This window comes from Pezoporus occidentalis, unplaced genomic scaffold, assembly GCF_034315485.1.
Source record: "Pezoporus occidentalis ecotype Australia unplaced genomic scaffold, CSIRO_AGI_Poc_V1 ctg78, whole genome shotgun sequence".
Lineage (NCBI taxonomy): Eukaryota > Metazoa > Chordata > Aves > Psittaciformes > Psittacidae > Pezoporus > Pezoporus occidentalis.
Genome location: NW_026916137.1, coordinates 178,166 through 198,536, shown reverse-complemented (window position 1 = coordinate 198,536; position 20,371 = coordinate 178,166). Strand labels below are relative to the sequence as shown.

Genomic DNA, 20,371 nt, shown 5'->3' with positions numbered 1-20,371 from the left:
TGCCTGAAGGTACGGACGTTTCTTCCCAAGTTTTCCTTGTACTATTGTAATTCTCGTGGTGAAGTAGCACTTCGTTTTTTCTTCAAAGGACTACAGGACCAGGAAAACAAAATTAGAAGATCCACACAGTACCAGCTGACCTCACATTTCTGGCAGAGGAGACATTGTGAAGGTGTGCAAAGCTCTCAGTGTTTCTGAGGCTTCTCTGAGCCCACAGAAACTTCAGTGAGAGAGTAAGCAGTCACGTTTACTTACCCACATCTTCTTCAAGCAGGATGTACCAGTGAATGAAAATGCACTGTCAGGTGGCTTCTTGGAGAGAAACTAGTTTTAAGGAAGAGTTCAAACAATGTCTAACCCCCTTCCTTGTTTAATGGGAATTACAGCCTTGCACTGATTTAGCACCTTTCACTTAAATGTGCAAAATCACTTTAGGGACTCTGGTAACTGCTGAAGTTACTATTATTTAGCAGTTATTTAGCAGCACATTGCAATAGTTTGCAGTTGCTTAGAGGGTGTGAATAACCCCATTTCCAACTGAAATTACTGGGAGGAATTACAGGAGACTGTAATTTTCAAACTGGAACTAGATCCAGGCACCAGGGCTTTATACCGCTCTTCTTAAGAAAGTCATAAAGGGTTTGTTCTAATGAAGTAGCCAGGACTTTGGTTTTGCATTTCATCCCCGAATCAGTGCCTTGAACAATGTGCACTCCTACTCTGGAGGATTACTTCACTGTGGTTCACTGCTTAATCACAATGAAAAAACCAACCTTGAATTAAAGTTCCTCTCTGCTGCCTCAGGTTAGCATTTTGTACTGCATCAGCAGCTGTGGTAGCAGTGAGATCAAGCCTCAAAATTAATGTGAAATCTATCTTCCAGGTTTTGAAGGGGGAATCTGTAATACCCATCTAACACTGAGAACTGTAAACTTGGGGCTTGTGAATACTTTCACTCCTCTTGGGCTTGACTTGCCAGTAATTTAATTAGTGCTAAACAGTCTGTGTGTAGACTTGCAGAAGTTGGACTGACACAGGATTCGCTTCCAGTGACTTCTCCTCTTTTGCACATATGTTGGATGGAGCTGCGCTGTGTTTGGAAGCTGACCGATAACGATTGCACAGTTCTAACCTTATTTAAACTATGATATAAACAGACATGTTAGAAATGGATGCTACCAGGATTTTTCATACTTAAAAGTGAAATCAGCTTTTTTTTTTTTTCTACCCTGCCTTTTTTCCCCTCCTGTTCTTTTTTTTTTTTTTTCCTTTTTGGTTCCAACAAAATTGTATCCTGGAAGAGAAGCAGTTAGACTTTGTGAAGTCCCAATTCAGTATAGCATTTGGCTTTAGTAAATGTGGAAGCCAAAAATAAACATCTGCTTGGCAACTTCACCAGAAGTTAACTGTAAATGCAATTTTCATCTTTTCAGTGGATGGGGCATTTAGTGCTGGTTAACATCTATTAAGAGGAAGGATCCATAGTTGAGGTTGTAAAGCACTCTTTTTTTCCTTTTAATTATACTTGTGATCCTCCATTGCCTTGGGGAAATCCCCTACCCCACTTTCTTTCCAGATATAATTTCTTATGCCAAAACATGAACTTCCCTTGAAAGCTTCAGTGTACTTGGATGGGATATTTGTGAGTTATTAGACTTTGGAAAAGAGATGGTCTTCCATCCATCTGTGCATGATGGCCCCAAAACTTCAACTTGACCATTTTTTATCTTTTCTTTAGGCCTTCAGAATTAGATCATAAGCGTTAGATATTGTGTCTTTGGATATACAGAAGGCTATGTAGTTACACTTAGAAGTGAATTAGGAAAAATGTAGGCAGTTCTACTCTTTTCTCCAGGAAGGTGAAGTCTGCACATGACAGGGACTCTCCCAGGATGCCAGCCTTGGGGTCCAGTCCTGGCAGGCCATGACTGCAAACATCTTCAATAACCTTGCCTTGTCAGGCCTCTGCTTTTTAGAAAATCTGTTGCAATCTCTGCTGCTATCAAGACAAACTTGTTTCACTGTGTGTCAGGGAGGATTTGAATGGAAGCAGATTTGCAGTAGTGGGCTCTTATGGGACAGTAGGCATGGGAGAGAAGGGGCAACTTGAGGCGGCACTATGGGAAACACTGCGTTATTGCTGCAATTGGTGATTTCTTGTAGGATCTTTCTAAAACTGAACATTCCTACAACGTAGGACTTCAGTAATGTTGTATGAAATCCTTTTATTTTTGGGAAAGGAGAAGTTTTTTGCGAGGTTTCTGACATGTATCAGTGGACTCTCCATTTTTGAGCCCTCCCTTCTCCCTGTGTTCAAGATTCACTGCCCCATTATAAAAAATCAATAACCAGGTTGCTAGCATGTGTTTTTAAATGCTATTGGAATAAACCAGATGAATGACTTTTTTTATTCCTTGTGGTAAATCAGCCCTGGAATGATTAATATAGAGCTGTAAAATCTGTCTGGTAGTAAGGGTGACTCAAGGCCAGGATTCTCGGCACTAAATGAAGACAGGTCTGCCAGAGATGCATGGTGCAAATATGCCAGGCTTTAGAGACATAGCTGAGGGTAGGGGTACCAAACAATGAAGGGATGTAAATTTTCCAGTAAGGCAGTAGTTACTCAGGAAATGTGCTCACAAATCCTGTTAACAGGCACCGTATGCGGGGGTGAGGAAAGAAGTGGAGGAAGGGTGTTGTACGTGTTCCTCCTGGCACCCACTTTGTATATGTACAACATAAATGTGTTCATCTGGTGCCTTCTACTGTTTATTAAAACTTGCTTCCACAGACATTTTACTTTGTGAATAAAGGGGGAACTAGAAAGAAGATATAACCCCTTGCCGAGTGTTTGTGATTAGTTAATTCCTCTTCATTTGATGAATCATTGTTTTTGAGATGATAATAGGAATTATGATCAGCAGAATAAGAAGAGGAAAATTAAACCCAAGGTAGTTGTACCTTGGTTCTTCAAGAGGGACTGGCACTGACTTGGAACTTTTAATGCCTTGGTGCAGGAGTGAGTTTCTATACAGGTAGTGAGTGATAGAGTGGCAGTAAATCAGCTTTGGTTTTAGAAATACGATCTTTTTTTATATGATACATTGGGGAGAGGGGAATGAAGCACAGAGGTGCAGGTGTTTGCTGTATGCTTTTACCATACAGAGTGAGGCAGCTGTAAAATATACCCTTGCCTCTTAAAAGCAAATGAACTTGAAAGGTGCATCGTGGCACATGCGTCCTTGCCCTTTATGTGTGCAGCTGCTAGTTCACAACAACAGTAACAGCGTTTTGTCCTTGGTAACATCCATGACATGAACAAACATGCAATGGAACAAGAGTAATGGGCAGAAGCCCTGAGATTTAAATCGGCAGAATCTCGCTGGGTGCAGATGGCACCAGTTACCGCTCCAAGCAACACCCCTGATTGCTGCATAGTTTGCAAACATATCAAAACCATAGAGTTGGGCCATTGATAAATAATTAATAAGGATTTTTTGGCATGCTTGTCTCCCAGGCAGTATCACCATGGAGATGATCTGGCTTTTCGGATCTGAAAAGTAACACTCTCCAAAACAGCGGCATTGTGTTGACCTTACTCCTTCTCTAAAAGAGAGAGCTGTTGGAGATGTGTTAGCAACATGCACAAGCCCAGGTGCTAATTTTGCTTAAACTCACAATGGCCTTTTATTCAACTTTTCAATGAGTGCATGAAGTGTTTTCTATGACTGTGCAAAGCTTGTTCTTGAAATTGCATGTCCTGTGTGATTCTCTCTATTACTGCATTTGGCCTGCGATTGGAGTCTCAAAGATAGCTTTTTTTCCCAGCAAACGTGGAAGATGCTTACAAAAAGAAGTGGGAATACCTTTGCAGAACCGTTTGGATGCTTGTTTTTCTTGTAGGGGTATCCATCCATGGCTCCTTCTTCCCACCTGGAAGGTCCAGAGACCGGATAGACAGTTATTCAGCCCATCCACTGCCTTTCCTTTCTCTCTGTGCAGCCTCTGGAAGTGCCATTTCAATGCAACTGCATTATCAGCATCATCCTCCTTATCATTTGATTGCAGCAACCTCAGGGACCACCCAATTTCATAGCTTTGTTTCTCTTCCTCTTATGTTGGTGATGTCTGGGCCAAGAGCCATAGGCAGAGACTCCCCTGGAAAAAACATAATACAGTGCCAGACGTTATTCTTTCTTGCTCAGCTCCGTGGAGCTGGAGAAAGAACAATGTGCCTTTTCTTTCCCCACCCCCAAACATCCTCTGCTCTCCCTTTCTCTTCTCCCCTAGAATAGGTTGATCCACCTATTCTTTACCTCCCCGCCCATGCTGGCACTTGGCACGTTGCACTTCCCACCTTAGTCTCAAAGAAAGGAAGCAGAGCTGTGAAACTGGCTGGGCTCACCCACTTCCCATTGCTGGGTGGGGATGGCTTCATTTCACAGCTTTCGGAAAGGAGAGGTTTATGTGTATTTAACCCTCCCCTCCCTCTTCACCCCAAGAAAATAGTTTGTAATAATTTTCTTCAAGCTGCATTCCTGAAACATCTCTTAGTAGCAGCAAGCTGGTTTCCCTTTCTTGGAGACTGCACTCTGTCCTGGTACCACTTTCCTGATGCTCCACTATAGTATTGCAAGAGCCATCTGGAATTTGCTCCAAGCACTGGTGGTATGCACAAGAGCTGGAACCAGCTTGGAAGTCACAGCCCACACGGTGGAAAGAAGCAGTTTGCTCATATCTCACCACAGTCCTAAAAATAGCCCTGATAGATAATAAAGAGTGGAATATTGTTTTCAGTGGGACTGAATGTACTGCATGCAGAAATAGCTGGGGAGGGTTCAGTGGTTTGTGGCATTCAGGTGGTCAGCCTCAGTTACAGCACTGACTGACTTAAAAATCTGTGACTTTCTGCACTGCGGCTCATCTTGCCACATCTCAGCTGGAAATGAGGCAAATGTAGGTTTATTAAATGGAAACAAACACATGAACCAACTTCCTTGGTTGAAATCAAGAGAAACAGCTTTATGCTTTGATGAAAATACAGCTTTGTTGCTCATCCCAGGAATGATAATGCCAGCAGTGACTCAGCAGACACAGGGATTTGATATGGAAATGGGCACCTACTGCCTGTCATACCCTTTGCGAGTTGTTTAGACTTTGAGATATTTTTCTCTACATGATGGTTTTGATCTGCCTCTGTAAAAAGAAAATTCTACCCGTTTTGCTCTGCCCAGCAGCCAAGAAGCTCATTAAAGGAGGAGAGACATTTCTCTCACAGATAGGACTGAATGTACAGAATCCTTTGCAACCGTCATCCTTTTGAAGTAGTTATAGGTCAATTCAAATTATTCATACCAAACAAAAGCAAAGAAGAATGAAGTGTGTTGGAAAGCACTTAGTAATCTCTCTACACCAGTACAGAGGTTGAGTATAAATCCTCTTTCCAGCAAAAGGAGACAGGTAATTTATTGCAGCCTTGAGGAGAGCAGCTTATTTCTCCACTCTTCCTGCCCAGTAAACTCTGCAAGCTGACTCACTGAGGGATGGGAAGCCAAAAGCTGTTCTCCCTCTTTCCTGTCTGCTTCTGGAAGGTAGAGCAGCAGTGTTGCTGGCCTATGCTTGTACAGAGCATTTGGAAATGCCTGGCAATATTAGAGGTTCATACCCACCCTGCTTTCTCAACCCTGTGCTATATGTTTTGAAGAGGCCATCCTCTCTCCCTGCTTCTGAGCAGAGGATGGTACCAGAACCGGCAGTGCAGGTGGAGGTGGTTTCAGTCCATCTCTTGTGCGCCTTTCTCCCCCTTTAACCTCATGTGTGGGACCGTGTTGCCATCAGAGCTACAGAATACATACTGAGGATTTTACTGGTGCATACAGCCAGTATTGATCCCCAGAGAGACCTTTGCATGGCCAAGTTTTGAGCTGTGACCTTGGTGCTTATGCATATAACTTCACATGTGCGAGCTATCCCACAAAAGTCAACAGCCTGCTCGCATGTGTGAAGTTAGGCATGTGCTAAAGTGTTTTTCCAGATTGGATACTGTGTCTACAGGGGTTTTGGGTGAAGTTGAACCTGTTTTGTTGGGGTGAAAGGGTTTAGATTTCATTATTAAGAATCTGATATGTTACTCTGTTTGAGTGCAAGGTCTTGGAGTTATCTGAAATTCTCATTAAGACAAGAAGCTAGGAAAAATACAAATTCCTCCACTAGTAAGGTTAATAAAAATAGTATAATTAAATTATCTAAGTCTTAAAACCAGTAAAATATATTGAGAAAGTGTGGTAGAAGTATAAGTACAGTGTTGTGAGAGTACCAAAGGGACTAACAGCACTTTCTCTGCAGATCCTGAGCTGGAATATTTGGAGTAGTTAATGTCGCTGATATAAAAAAGCATGTTGCGTTTGCCCTACTCTTGATTCATAGGCTGTGACCCTTAATAAATTTAAATGTTGTATACCGTGGAGCTGTTGCTTTCAGGGAAAGCAAGGAAGGTAAGCAGGCAAGGAAGAAAGAAAAAGACCTGAAGAATGAACAAACAAGTTCTTTCATAAGGTATTTCTCGACTGAGATTATTTCTCATTAGGCTTAAGTTGCTCAGGTTCATCATGTACCGTATCTGGCAGCAAGTCTTGCAAGTGGGGTTTTGAAAAATGGAGCCAGCTCTGCCTGGTGTAAAAGCATAAGTGCACTTTGAAAATGTATTTTTGGGAATACATTTCTGAGTAAAATACATTTAATGAAAGAAATTCCATTATTGATACTTTAGAATACCTGGAAGAGAGACTTGGTTTACAACCTGATACCATAACATACAGCTAAGGATCTGACATTGCTCAGAGAGATGAAAGCAGTGTAATATATAATAAATACCTGAATTATGGTCATGACTAGTAATGTTTCCATGAAGTACTTCAAAAAACCCTGACCAAACCGGACTGCTTTCTTGTTTGTGTTTTTTTTTTTCGTATCGGTAGACTTAAGCCCAAGTAAGTTAAGGTCTGAGCAGATGGAAGCAAGTGAAAGAGACTTGGCTGCCAGAGATCCCTTTCTTAGAGAGGAAGAGCTGGAATCAACACTGTCCTGCTGTTCCACTAATGCTGCTTTGGGATGCCACCTCTGACAGTGACAGTCCGCTGGTAGCAATCACTTGCTGTTTAGCCTTTCAGACCAGGTCACCAGCAAGGCTGTGCACTCTTGAGCAGCTTTGATATGTGGATCCTGTCGACTTTGGGGATTGTGCAGGCCACCAGGCAGACAGTGGGTGTGAAAAGTATTTATTGAGATGCTTTCAAAATTTTCACTTCCCTGAAGCTCTTTCTGAGGGGGAAAAATAGCAATTGAACACAGGCAAAGGTATCAGAAATCAGCCTTTAATAATCAAACAGTTTGTTGAGCCCGGCAGTCCTGTAGTGTGTTACACAATTTGGGAGGGAGAGGCAGGCAGCAATTTCTGAGATGCTACTGTCCTTGTTTCCTTTAGCAGTTATATCAGCTTTCAATTCCATTTCCTCATCTCCTGAAAGCCTCCCAGGGTTAAATTAGTAAATGGCTGCACTCTGCTTTGAGCATGCTCGTGTGCTATGCAAATAGACAGTTACATTCTTTCATTAGTACATGCCTGAAGTGTCTGAAGCCTTGCTCCTGCAGAGTGCTTCTACTGGTAACATGCTGTGCCCTGACTGAGGGGCGCTGCCTCCTTCACAGCACTCTTGCTGTTTGTCAGGATCGCAGGGGATGGTCCGAGTGTGGGCAGATGGATGCCTCAGAGGAACCGGCTGCCCTGGCTCCATTGACACCACTGGAGATAGTTCGTGCATGCCAGTTGTCTTTTCCTTGTTTCCAAGTGCTGGTCACTGTGATCTGAAGTAGCTGAGGGAGGGAAAGGGGAGTCTTGAATGTTAAAACCTGAGGTCTTGCAGCCTGGATGTCACTGATGATACCAAGTACTCTGGGCTGCTGAATTCTACCTCTGCAACTGGGAAGTGATGTTTTCAGGAGAGTTTAAGTACAATCTTCAAAAACTGCTGAAAATTTTGGGAATGCCCATTATAAAGTAAGGCTCCTACATGCCTTAAGCACTGTTTAGTGTGGGTTGTGAGACTGTAAACTCTCTGGTCCTGTTGAAAAATATGTTCCCAGGCAACACATCTGTTTGCATTTGAAGACGAATCCAAACAAATATTTACAGACTGCTTTTCAAACACATTTGCATTTTTGTATCTAAACATGTATGTTTTCATATATGCAATTATTCCACAGAGGCCATTTGCAGTAATTAAGTGTAGATGTACAAGAGTCCTGTCTGTGAAGCAGAGTCAAGTTAGTAGGAGGTTGGCATGCCCTCTGGGGTGCTGTTATTAGTTTGCCAGCCATGAATGGTGAAGAATTTGCTCCCTGTTGTATATTTGACAATGAAACCCTTCTTAAAGTCTTCCTCAGAGCCAAGTACAAGACTGTCTTTTAATAGATAATGTGTTTTTACGTATGTCTCTATTTATTTTTTGCAGGAATACACATGCTGCTCCAAGAGCCACCCACATTCTTCTTGTATACAGGGTGTATTTGCATTTGCAGCCTTTCCCAGTGCAAACATGGGAAGGGGGAAAAAATCCAACCTTGTTTTTAGTGTTAGTTGCCTTCTCCATCTCTAGAAGTACTTGGAGATTATCTTGATCACGTATACAATTAAGATCTATTTTATTACCTTTTCTAGAAACACGTGCCACGTAGATAAGACCATAGTTATGTTTGGTACTTTTTAAATCTCTATCCCAAATGCTTGGGTCAAGAGGAAGAAAAGAATTGTTTAGGTTTTAACATGCAAATTGTTTTGTCCCTGGAATTCTGCCTTTCTTTCTGTTGTCCCAAAGAAGGCTAGCTCTTGAGCGTGACCTTAATTTTAAGCATGTGCTGAAATCTTTGGGAGTTGAAGGAGATGGGGCATGTGCTTAATGCTTTTTTGAACAATGTTGCTTTTCAGAGTTGAAGGCTTTGTAGGAAACCTGATCTTTTAAGCTAGCTCCTGTTTATGTATGTTTCTATTTTATAATATTTTACATTTTTTGTACTTTCTTCAATATCCTTGATACTACCTCATATAATGAAAGCAATACCAGCCATGCCACTTGCAATTACTGAAGTAGGCAGTAAAATTATGTTGTTCAGAAGGAACTAGGGAAATCACATAAATCACAGATTTACATATCTTTTCCCAGGAGAAGTCCACAGTAGTTGGCTGCATAGAATGGCAAAAGTTTTGTTTACCCGTAAAAGGGTGATCATCTCAGCAGGCCAGTGATGCCTTTCAAAGATGTATTGATTTAAACTAGCTGGTAATTTATTCCTTCAACTCCGGCTTACAAAAATAAAGCAGGGTAAATACTGAATATAATAAAGGCCATGCTGCCATTCAGTATGCACAATGCGCTCACCTTCCCTCTCCCACCAGCTTCTCTCCATTGTTGGCTTTGCATTTCTTACAGGGCATGAGCTGACCTCCGCAATTATTTTTGGTGTTGTTCAGATAAGCCCTTTTTTCACCGGCACCACACATGCACACACTCACAAGGGCTGTTTTAATTTATATTGCAAGTTCAGCTATCACTTCCCCTGTTCCCACCCTGCCTTTTGGAAAGATACCCAGTCACACGATGTGCTTGAAAAAAAGGTTGCTGATTGAGGAAGGAGGCAGGAAGGATATGGTTTTGCAGTGATTACATAAGTGCTATGTAGGACCCCAAAGCATTGGGTTTACATGAGGACGAGTTTAGATGTGAATTTCAAAGATTTATTTCTTCTGATTTTTAAGTAAGTCATAACTCCAGAGTGGTTTGCTTGCTTTAGAGAACCATGGAGCAACCTGTGTTAATGTGATCCTCTGTGTATTAACAGGGACAAGTATAAAGTTGTAATTGGTGTCCTGGTTTCCTTGTCTCTGTTCCATCAGAGATCTCAACCTTATTTCAGAAAAATTGCTTCCAAAGCTTCTGCTTGAAATTGTTGGATGCAGTCATGTTTAAGCAAATGTATTTCCCATCAAAATCTTTTGGGAGATTTGCCATTTGCCTTGGATGGAAAGTGCTTAAGCTAACACAGGGATCCTTCCAAAAGATGCTGCGTTCTCCCTTAGTGAAGTCTTAGGACCTGAAGACCCTAAAATTTCATGTCACTCATTTCTGTAATGAGCGTGTATTTATTGGTTTAAAATGAAGGAGCTGGGGCATGGAGATTTGTATTTTAAAGCTTTGTTTTGGTCATTCCACATTCTGCCAACACCTAACATCTGTATTTATTTTTTGAACTCTCCTTAATGGGTTATATGCATTTGTTCAGTTCCAAGAATAATGCTTGGTTTCCTGAATTTATAGGTTGCAATAAAATCCATTCGTAAGGACAAAATTAAGGATGAACAAGATATGGTTCACATCAGACGGGAGATTGAGATCATGTCATCCCTCAGCCACCCTCATATCATCACCATATATGAAGGTTAGTGAATGCGATTCTCTTCTCTGACTGCTCTGTTATGTTCCTTGCAGACCTGATGTTGATGTTTCTTGACATCATGCACCAAGCAAACCCCTAACCTAGTGTAACCCATCCCTTACCAAAGAGACTGTTTTGAGCGCTACATTCCTTCTGAGCCACCAGTCTTTCACAGATACATAGCCCTTTGCCTGGAGGAACAGCTTCATGTGTGGCTTAAGCACTGTGTCCATGGCAGGTGTGAAATCGTTGCATGTATCACCTCATTTCCTTGGTCCCGTTGAACAGTTCAGTTTAATTTCACCCTCACGCACTAGCCTGGTGTCCATTTATGTCCCCAGCCCCTAAGCCAGACCTTGTATGCTTTATTTTCCCTGGACTGCACAAGACCAGTGTTGTCTGCTGTAGACCTTTGGTCCTCCTTTACCTGCCAGTGAGTCTTGCTGGTTCTGTCATGGTTGCTTTTCCCTGTGAATCCCAGCATCTGCTTCCTAGCCACCTCTGCACGCTTTCCTGTAAGTCTAGTAACTGGCTTATCATTCCTGTTTACTTAGCCTGTTTCCCCCTTTTAACTCCTTTCTTCCTGGGACACAGCTGAGAAACCTGCTAATTCCTGCCTCCGGAAGCTGCTTTCTGGTCCTACAGCAAGGAGCTGGAAGCCAGGGGCATTCACCCCTCATTTGCCTGTTTGTTTGTTTATGTATTTATAGAGTGTCTACTCTATAGTAAAATCTCCTCATCCATCCTTCCTTCCTTCCTTCCTTCCTTCCTCAAGTAACATCCCAGCTCTAGCTGAGGTGTTCAGGATGGGTACATGATAAAAGACACCAGCCAAGAGGTCTGTTGGTGCAACGAGGGCAGCTGCATGATGGACCTGGGGTGTGGATTCCAGAGGTTCGGAGGGATCAGGGTCAGGCAGCCTTGTCCCTGTGGATCACCTCTTCCCCTGCATGCAGAACAGGCAGCCTGAATTTAGCCCTTTGTATTTACATACTCATGAGGTAAACATGCAAGGTGATGATATGTATATGGCAGCTCCACTCTGAGAGTTGGTACGACTGATTAAAACAAGGGCTGGCTTGGCGTACTGTTACAGTATCACATATTGAGTTATTCAAAAGCATGTTCTTGTACTTGAGATGAATATCTGTCTTTTTATTGAATAAACTTATAACAGGATCTGGGAACAGAAAAGGGGAGGGATGCTGTGTCAGCATGTGGGTTGCAAATGGAACAAAAGTTATTTCAAATGTGCACGGGAACTCAAAAAGAAGGAAGATTAAGCATGCTGCAGTCCTTTGACCATTGCCCTTCTCGTCCTTAATTTAAATAGTTTTTCCTGACTTAAAACATTTGTAAAAGCTAGAAAGATTACAGCATTTCTAAGAAGTAGACAATGAAGTCCTGTGGGAGCAAAGCTTTCCCCTTTGGCCTCATGGAGGGAGGAGCGGTGCTTCTGCAGCAGAGCCAGTTAAGTTCCACGATGTAGAGCTCACCCTGTCTGCAGGAGGGTGAGTGCTTATGGCAGGTAATGTTGTGGTCCTCTTGTGGTCCATCTGCTTGCAGCACTGCTTTGTGGCAATGAACCTGGATGCTTGTTCTCGCATTCTGGGAATTTTCCATTCTGTTACTGGTTTGTTTCCTTTTCTTTTTCTAGAAAGCAGAGCAGCTTTTTGTGGATTCTGATGTTTAATTCCTGGCCTGAAGGGATGGGCAATGGAGGTCAGCTTCTTGATTGGGCTGTAGTCCATTGGAAGGAGTTACATAGAGTGGGGCTATAGCAGCTATACAGCTCATCCAGCCTTTCCAAGCAGTCCAAGTCAGTATTTGGCCTTTAGCAGCCAATGCTGTAACTTAGATATTCTAGCAGTGGGAAGACGTGGTTGTGCAGCTGAATCCAGAGGAGTGGCTATGTACAACTCAGAGATAAAGATGTGAGCTCAGGGATCCTTAAGTGTGTGCTTCATTTTAAGTTGAAGAGTACTTGTAGTGAAGCTAAGGGACTACATCTAGGACTGAAGTATTTGTATCCTCTTGAAGTCAGATTTTAAACATGTGGCTGTTTCTCTTGAGTGATGCACAGAGTGATGATATTGGTATCTTCTGACACAAAATGTTGAAGTTAGTCAGTGCTCAGGAATGGGCTTAATCTCATCAAATTTAAGCCATCCAACATTTAGGCAGTGGTTGTACACTAGAAGTCTAGTGCCCCTCTCTATTCAAGTGAGATCAGCATCTACAGAGGGTCGTTTGCTCCTTCCTGAGAGATATTTTTTCACATAGGTAGGGTAAATGACATACTGGAAGTTCCTCTTGGCTGTAGATGGAGTCTAGCTGATTAACACAGATCAGATGCTTAACTTTTAAACTGAAGCCACCACACAGATGATTTTCTCCTCTCTCACTAATTTTTACTGTAGATTTTCAGACTGTCACTGCATCTCTGACAGTGCTTTCTGTAGCTGCCAGGCTGCACAGATCTACATAGCATGGACAATGCTGTATCTCCCTGTAGTATCTTTGAAAGCTCTTTCTACTTCATTTACAAACATGTGTTTTCCTTAAGTAGAATCCTTGTTTAGGTATCCTTTTGACCTGCGTGCTTAAAAGCAATTAACCTCTGAATTTGTCAACTTGATGTAAACAGAAGCTTATCTTTTTTTCACCATACTGAGCAAATTCAGATGCGTGGAAACAAAGCTTTCCAGTTTAGGTGTATTTTTTTGTAACCTAATCAAACGTACCTTGCCTGTTACTGTGAGGGCAGATGTACAGTTGTGACTCCAAAGAAATTCCATCCTCTCAGCAGGGCTGTAATTGGCAATCTGTCGAGTGCGGCTGTGAGGGAAGTGCTCTTTCAAGTGACTTTTAAACTCCTTGAAAGGGACTGGATAAATGAAGCTGGCTTTGCTAGTAGTGTTCTGATTTCAGCACATAAATTTTAATTTATAGAATAATGCCTCTCTCCATTCATCTCTCTGTCTCTCCCCCACCCTATTTCTTTTTTGCCTTGAAAACTTCAGGATTTGATAATAAAGCCTTTGAGAGCTAACATATTTTTCCAGGGGTAGCCTGAATGCAAAATCTATCTCATCTGGCAATACTTTATAAAACTTAAACCAGGGAAAGAACATCAGGCCTGATTCTGCAAACATTTAAACATGTGTTGGACCAATCATGAGAGTGAAGTTACACTTGGTACATTCAAAGAGTGAGCTCTTGAGTCTTTGTAGTGTGAAATACTGTACCGATGTGTTTCCGTGCTAGAAGAGTTGTCATTGATCAGCATAACTGTACAGAAAAGTCCACCCATTTTCAAAATGCCCTTAAAAATGAACATGTCATTAGTGAACATGTTTGTAGAAATAGTTTAATGAAGATATTCCTTGAAAAATGAGTAAATATTAGGATTACAATTTGGTGCCCATGGAACATGATGGCATTAATGTGAATGAGTAACGGAAGGGAAGCATGTGCTGAAGTGCTTTTCTGGATTTGGGCCAGGATGCTTAGAACAGCACTGGACCCTTTGCAGCAACAACACACATAAATAAAGGGTTTTCCCACGTAAGAGAAACTTCTTCCCTCCCTCTTTCTTCAAAGCACAGATTCTCCATCATGTATCTACCAGTCCACAATGACTTGAGTTGCATGATTTGGTTAATGAGGAAACTGGTTCAGCCCTTCAGTATTTTCAAATCCCAAAAGCAGTGGACGAAGATCTGAGAGTGTAACGGTGGTGGCATAGTATTTCAGGATACTTACTTGCTAAATACATGTTCACTGTTACACTTTGCCAGATTTCATGCAACAAAAAGCCAGTGCACACTTGGTAGGCTTGCCTGCAGCCCAGAGCTTCTTGAACTGTGTCAGTCAAGTCATCATGTCATCACCTAAAGCAGCTGCATTGCCAAAATTCTGCCTGGGTGGTAGCTGGCAAGGTGCATGGACGTGAGCCATTGCTGACAAACTGTGTCCCCTCCAGCAGTACCAGCTCAGGCAAGTGTCCTCTGCCGCCAGCTGTGATGTACATCCCTGGATGGGCCAGGTAGCTGGGAACTGAGGTGGCAGCTCACACCATTGGTGGGTTTGCGCATGGGCAGAGCAGAGTTATGTGCTGGAAAGGCAATTCCAGCCTCTGTCCCAGCTTCTGCTATCTCCTGGTTTTCAGGCATAATCAAAACAAACTTTGGTGCCTAATGACTTCATCCTTTCTGTGGTCAAAACACCTGAAAAAGTCAAAAGTCCCTTAAAACATCACATGGACAACTGGGCTTTAAACAAGAATGATGAAAGTTGGAAAGCTGGAATGATTTTTTTTATTACTTAGCCAAGAAAAAGTACTTCAGCAGTGACACTATTTAACCACATTTCTAATTGATTTCCTCTAATTATGTAGGCTTTTGACCTTTGAGTGCTTTATTGCCATTGTTTTCAGTTGATAACATCCAAGAACATAAAGTAATATTTCAAGAGTCTGGCGATAGTAATGAAACTAGTAAAAACAAACTTAACTCTTTAGTTACCATGCCCTACCTTTATGAATTTCCTGTCATTTAGGGACATGAATCAATGCTTTGTTAGACATGACTTAAACTGAAATGTGTGAGATCACTGGCAGGTCCAATTCAGATGCCAAAATGATTTCAAGCAATGATGAGATTTATTTTTATCTTTCTATTTACACAGTCCTCCCACCACAATGTAAATGTTTGCGTGTCTGAAGTTCCTCAGCAGTTTGTAATTATAATTTGGAAAAAAAAAAAAGGGAATTAGCTCTTTAATTCTTTGCTGAAATAAAAGACAATTAACATAGCGTGTTATTGTGGCTGAATTAGCAACTGTCATTTTTCTTTCTTTTATAAAGAGTAGACCATCAAAATCTGCCATATCCCCAGTCTTATTCTCTGAGAAGCAACCTCAGCAAGGGTAGTGGCTCTTGTTCTGATTTAATCTCCTTACTGGGGAGTAAATTCTAGCATGCTGTCTGATTTAAAATGATTATTGCAGGATCTTAACTGCATTCCTTTAATTTAAGAAGATATGCAGAAGAGAAGGCCGTAACTCAGGAAAACAGTTTAACACAAGTTTAGCTTTAAAACAGATACTTTATATCTCACTATCTTCAATTGTAATTAAGCATATGCACACTATATTATTTAAGCATATTCTATATATATACATGCTTATATAGAAAACACATGGTTTTCTACACTGGACCCTGGATGTTTTAATGTCTGCTGTATGCACTATTAGAAAAAAAAGCAGTCATAAGATAATAATAATAACCCACCCCCCCACCCCCCCCAACAACAAAATAAAAAATACACCAAGGGGCTGTAAAGCTTTCAAAGCAGTCAAGAACACAGAAGATGCATCGGGCTGGATTTCCAAGGTAAAAATCCCCACTTTTTCAGTCCTCGCATGTCTTTTTGAAGAATAATTCAAGCCTTATTACCCAAGTGAGGTAATTGGGTCAAACATGACTTTTCTGAATGAAAAGGTTATTCTAGTCTGCATCTCCAAAATTAAAAACAAACTTGCTTGTTCTTTTGATTTGGCTGACCTTTAATAAAAGAGCATTCTGTAGCAGTGGAAAGGTACTTCTGTCTGCGGCTGTTAGGAGAGTAATAAAAATACCACTGAATGGAAAGACACCAGATGGAAGGAATGTCAACATACTGGAACTAATTTAGGAGATTGCTCTGATAGAGAGCAAAGGCATGAAGAGAATTCAAATGGTTCCAGTGCGAAGAGATTGGCCGCCCCTCTTAAACTAACAAACTAAAATCCTTACCCTGAGGTTACATGTAAACCAAATGGAAACAGCCCACAAGGAGGTAGTCCACCGTGTGTGTGTGTGTGGGGGGGAAATCCACCCCCCTCAGCAGGCACTCGCTCTGACTTTAGCATCCTGCAAGCTTGGAGGGAGGGCAAAGTCTTCTGCTTTGTTTTGCTGTTTGAATTTCGTAGTAAGTCCAAAGTGAACTGTCCTAACAGAGAGGTGTACAATGTACTATTAAATCTTTCTGACCCATGCTTGCAAGCGCATGCCCATGTGGGCTTCCAACACTTTCAAGGTGAAGTCCATTTTAGCATTTTAAGAGGGATAGTGAGTATGTTCATCCAGTCTCAAACTTATACTGTAGAGTTCCAGTGGAGGTAACTTTGGTGTAGCTAAATGTAAGGATTTAGCAGTAGGATTGAAGAGAAGAATGCTGATCGGCAAGAGGTCCCTACACAACCAGCACTGGAAAATGGAAAGCTGTAGATAGAAGCTGAGTTCATCATTTCACAGCCTCTAAATATAAATAAGTGGAGAGATTATATCCAAGAATTATTGCTATAGTAGAACAGCCTGTGAAAGAGACAGATTGTTGATGTTACAAAATGTACTTTGACTCAGATATGTCTTTGGTAGTGAGAAGTTTTTTCCCAGTTTCACATATGTATACTTCGATGAGCTCTGAAGCCAGCAGATTTGGTTTCAATTATCAGCCTAGAAGTATAGAAATTTCTTTCTGTCTTTTTTCCCCTCTTTAAATAAACAAACAAACACATTTGTTTGCGAGGGGAGCCTAAAGAAATGCTGCAAGAAATCTTTCTTTGACCACTGCATCTTAAGCACCCTTTGCTGCTTGAGTAGGGTACTGCTCTTAGTCTCTGTTGATGCTCTTGGGGTGAACAGACCAAGCCCAAAGAAGCTTGTAGCCCACTGGAAAATGCTGTTTCTCCACACTTCTGAGACCCACATTTTAAATAAAGTACTCTTGCTCATCTCCTGGGAATAGACATGTTGTTCCTTGCACCTCATGGCACAGCCCGTTCCTACTCCTTGGTTCCTGATGTGCTCCCACAGATCTGTCCATGCCTTCTTCCCTGTGGCCATTGTCTCAGAAGTCAATACTTTGTCCTGCATGTCTGAAAGGAATGCTGTCATTTTGCAACCACTGGCCTGCACCACTTGATACCACTATGGCTGAGGTGCTGCAGTGGCCCTCCCACCATATAGAGGTCTTGCTGCTCAGTGTAACCCCACTTGCAGAGTCATGGAAATAAACACAAGAAATCAATGACACACAGCTTGTAGCAAGCATTTCTCCTGCTGCTGTCTCCTCTAATATGTGGAGCTCATGCCTTGTATCTAAGCAACCCCTGTCTCTTGATTTGTGATTGACAGACCATCTCTCCTGCTACCATTTCTGGGTGTTGAACTGACAGTTCTCCACCTGTCTTATTTGGCCAGCTGTTTGCAGAGTACTGATGATTTGAAAGAAGCAAGATCAGCCCCACCTTTCTTATACATAACCCACTCCTTTGACCTTGGTCCAGGTTGAGGAGCAAGCTTGTATGACACAGCTGTCCCATCAGTAGCAAGCTGTGGGATGTTCCTGGGGTGCAGCATCCTGCTGAAGCTGTGCTTCTCTGTCGGCAGTAGGTACAGTTCAGGCATACTTCTAGGTGAGGGTGAGTTTCGGAATGAATATCCAGTAGGATGACAGGTAATAATCATCTGCAAAAAAAACCCCAAAGAGTGAGCCAAGCAGGCCCAGAAGCTATATGGAGGCAATCCGTCCATCATCAGCCTGCAGGTTACAGCCCAGGTGTTAACAGGGCAGTATATTTATTACGTCATTATTAATTGCAGTAAGTTAATCCAGTCTTGATGCCCTCCTCTCTTCCCTCAGCTGTTAGCCACAATGCTTTCTTGGAGCCTGTGTTTATAAAACTACGTACTGTGCTCAGAAGGGAAATTCAGAAGTGTCTGTATGAAACCTGCCTGAAATCCTAACTGTTACTGTGAAAATTTGAGGTGTATGTGGCTGATGGTCTGAGACTTGCCAGAATATCACCTTGTCATGTGCTTGATAGTTTTGACCACCAAATTCCTCTTTAAGATTGTGTGTGTCTATAGACAAAAATCTCACTGCCTTTTCACTCCCTTCTCCTTCAGTGGCAGCTCTCATTTAAGGTGTTTTTGTCCACTGTTCAATTCCCTCTCTACAGGAACTGCAGGTCCCCTCTTGAGATTCAGGTGATACAATAGAGGTGCTCTGAACTGAGATGATGCAGTTGTAAATATACATTCCATCTCCCTGGAGAAAAAAAGAAGGTTGTCACCTCTGCTGGTTGGTGAAGAGATAAATAGGTGTTTAATTCTGTAATCATTCAGCTGTGATGATGCAGAGGAGACCTCTGTAATGTCATCTGAGTCCAAAGGTAGTGTCCTCCCCATGCTTCCTCATGAAGAAAAGGAATGTTCCAATCTGTCCTGAGAGTGCTGGTAGACTGAAACCTGAATACAAGTTACCGGGATGCTTCTCATTGATTCTACTGCTGTTTTGTGACAAAAATTCAAAATTTGGAACAGCAGTTTCTCCTTTCTTAAATTCAAGTTCCTAGAGGGCATAAGAGAAAATTTGAAATAGAAAGTACCTCTAAATGCACATTCCTCCAAACCAAATGTCTTTCCACTTCATTTCTGTAAAAATGCAGGAAAATATGTCTGGATCAGGAGTTGTATAACATGCTAATTTTAAGACCAGAAAAAAAAATAGATTTTGCATTTAAAACTTCAGAACATCAAGGATGACTTGAAAAAGCTCTTATGACTGAGTGATGGAGGCAGAACTTTGATTAAAGCACAGGCTCCAAGAATGCTCCATCGTATCAGGGCTGGTGCTGCTGTTACTGTCATCATTGGCACTGAACACCTGATAGGGCATCAATGGTTAGGGGCCTGGGTGGGAAGAGCCAAGGTCCCTTTCACCCCCATACCCTCATCTGTGCACCTCTGGTGAGGCAAATTGTCCCCCTGAGCTCAGGGTGGTCCTCAGCTGGTACTGCTTAAAGTGTGCACCACCATGACAGTCCACTGAGGTCAGTGATGCCATGTGGCAACTTCATCTATATGTGCATGATATAACCCTAACTCATTGAATCAGCTTTTTTGGGGGGGGAGGGTGAGGAATTAGGTGCGTTTTGTTTTGTTGTTTTTTTTTAAATCAGATCTCCTAAATAAGAGCGTTATTAGTGATCTGTGTAAGCTTTCTGAAACTATTTCTTTTTGCCTTCCTAAACAGCCTTGTATGTAACTAGCCTTTCCAAGCTTAGAGAAACGAATGTGTGCATTGCTGCTTTATTGGTAACACATCGCTGCACTTCCCTATATGACATGAGGCATGTTCAGTTTTTCCCAAACAATATCAGTCTGTCATTCTTGGAGAGGATACTATAAGTATAATCCATCCAGAGGTGGCTCTTCTGGTTTCTGAAGTTTATTACTAATGAGGATGCACATAGGATGTAATCACTGGCAGGAGCCTCTGCTTTGGGGTACAGTGAGGCTAGCAGACAAGTCAGCAGCCAATTTTATCTGGCTGTTCGCTTTCACTTTTATCATAACTCTTTGGCTGGGGTTCAGGGGTGTTAGAGGGAACTGCAGAGGCTGTGGCTTGTAGAATTGAGTGACAGGGTGTGAGAGGACATGAGACAAAGCCTAAGAACAGCAAGTATCTCTGTGTTGAGAGGGGCAGCTTCACATTTCACTGCAAAAGCTGAAGTTGGGTTTGGTGGTTGTTTTTATGTTGGTTTTGTTGTGGTTTTTTTTTTTTTTTTTAAATAAAAACCCCACTAAGAACTACTGATTGAACTTTGCTAAAGAGATAGAAGAAGGCATCATTCCAGTAGGACTGGTCAAAACTAACAACCATTTATAATAACTGCTGTAACCTCATTAATTTGCAGATGCTTTGCTGCCAACGTGACCTAGCCTCAGCAGGCTGCTGCCACAGATAAAATGAAAAGGAAAATGACCATATTTTAGTATGAGCAATGGTTATTTATGGTACATGCAGGAAGTTTCCAGTGCGTTGAAGTGGAT

At 41.9% G+C, this 20,371-nt stretch overlaps 1 protein-coding gene across 1 annotated transcript in view; it reads left to right on the top strand.

Annotated features, from left to right (window-relative positions):
* The window catches only part of NUAK1 (NUAK family kinase 1), a 48,877-nt gene that overhangs the window by 13,453 nt on the left and 15,053 nt on the right, over positions 1–20,371 (top strand). The window contains exon 2 of the mRNA XM_062602708.1: positions 10,371–10,491. Coding sequence (XP_062458692.1) covers positions 10,371–10,491 — 121 coding nt within the window. The remainder of the gene's footprint in view (positions 1–10,370; positions 10,492–20,371) is intronic.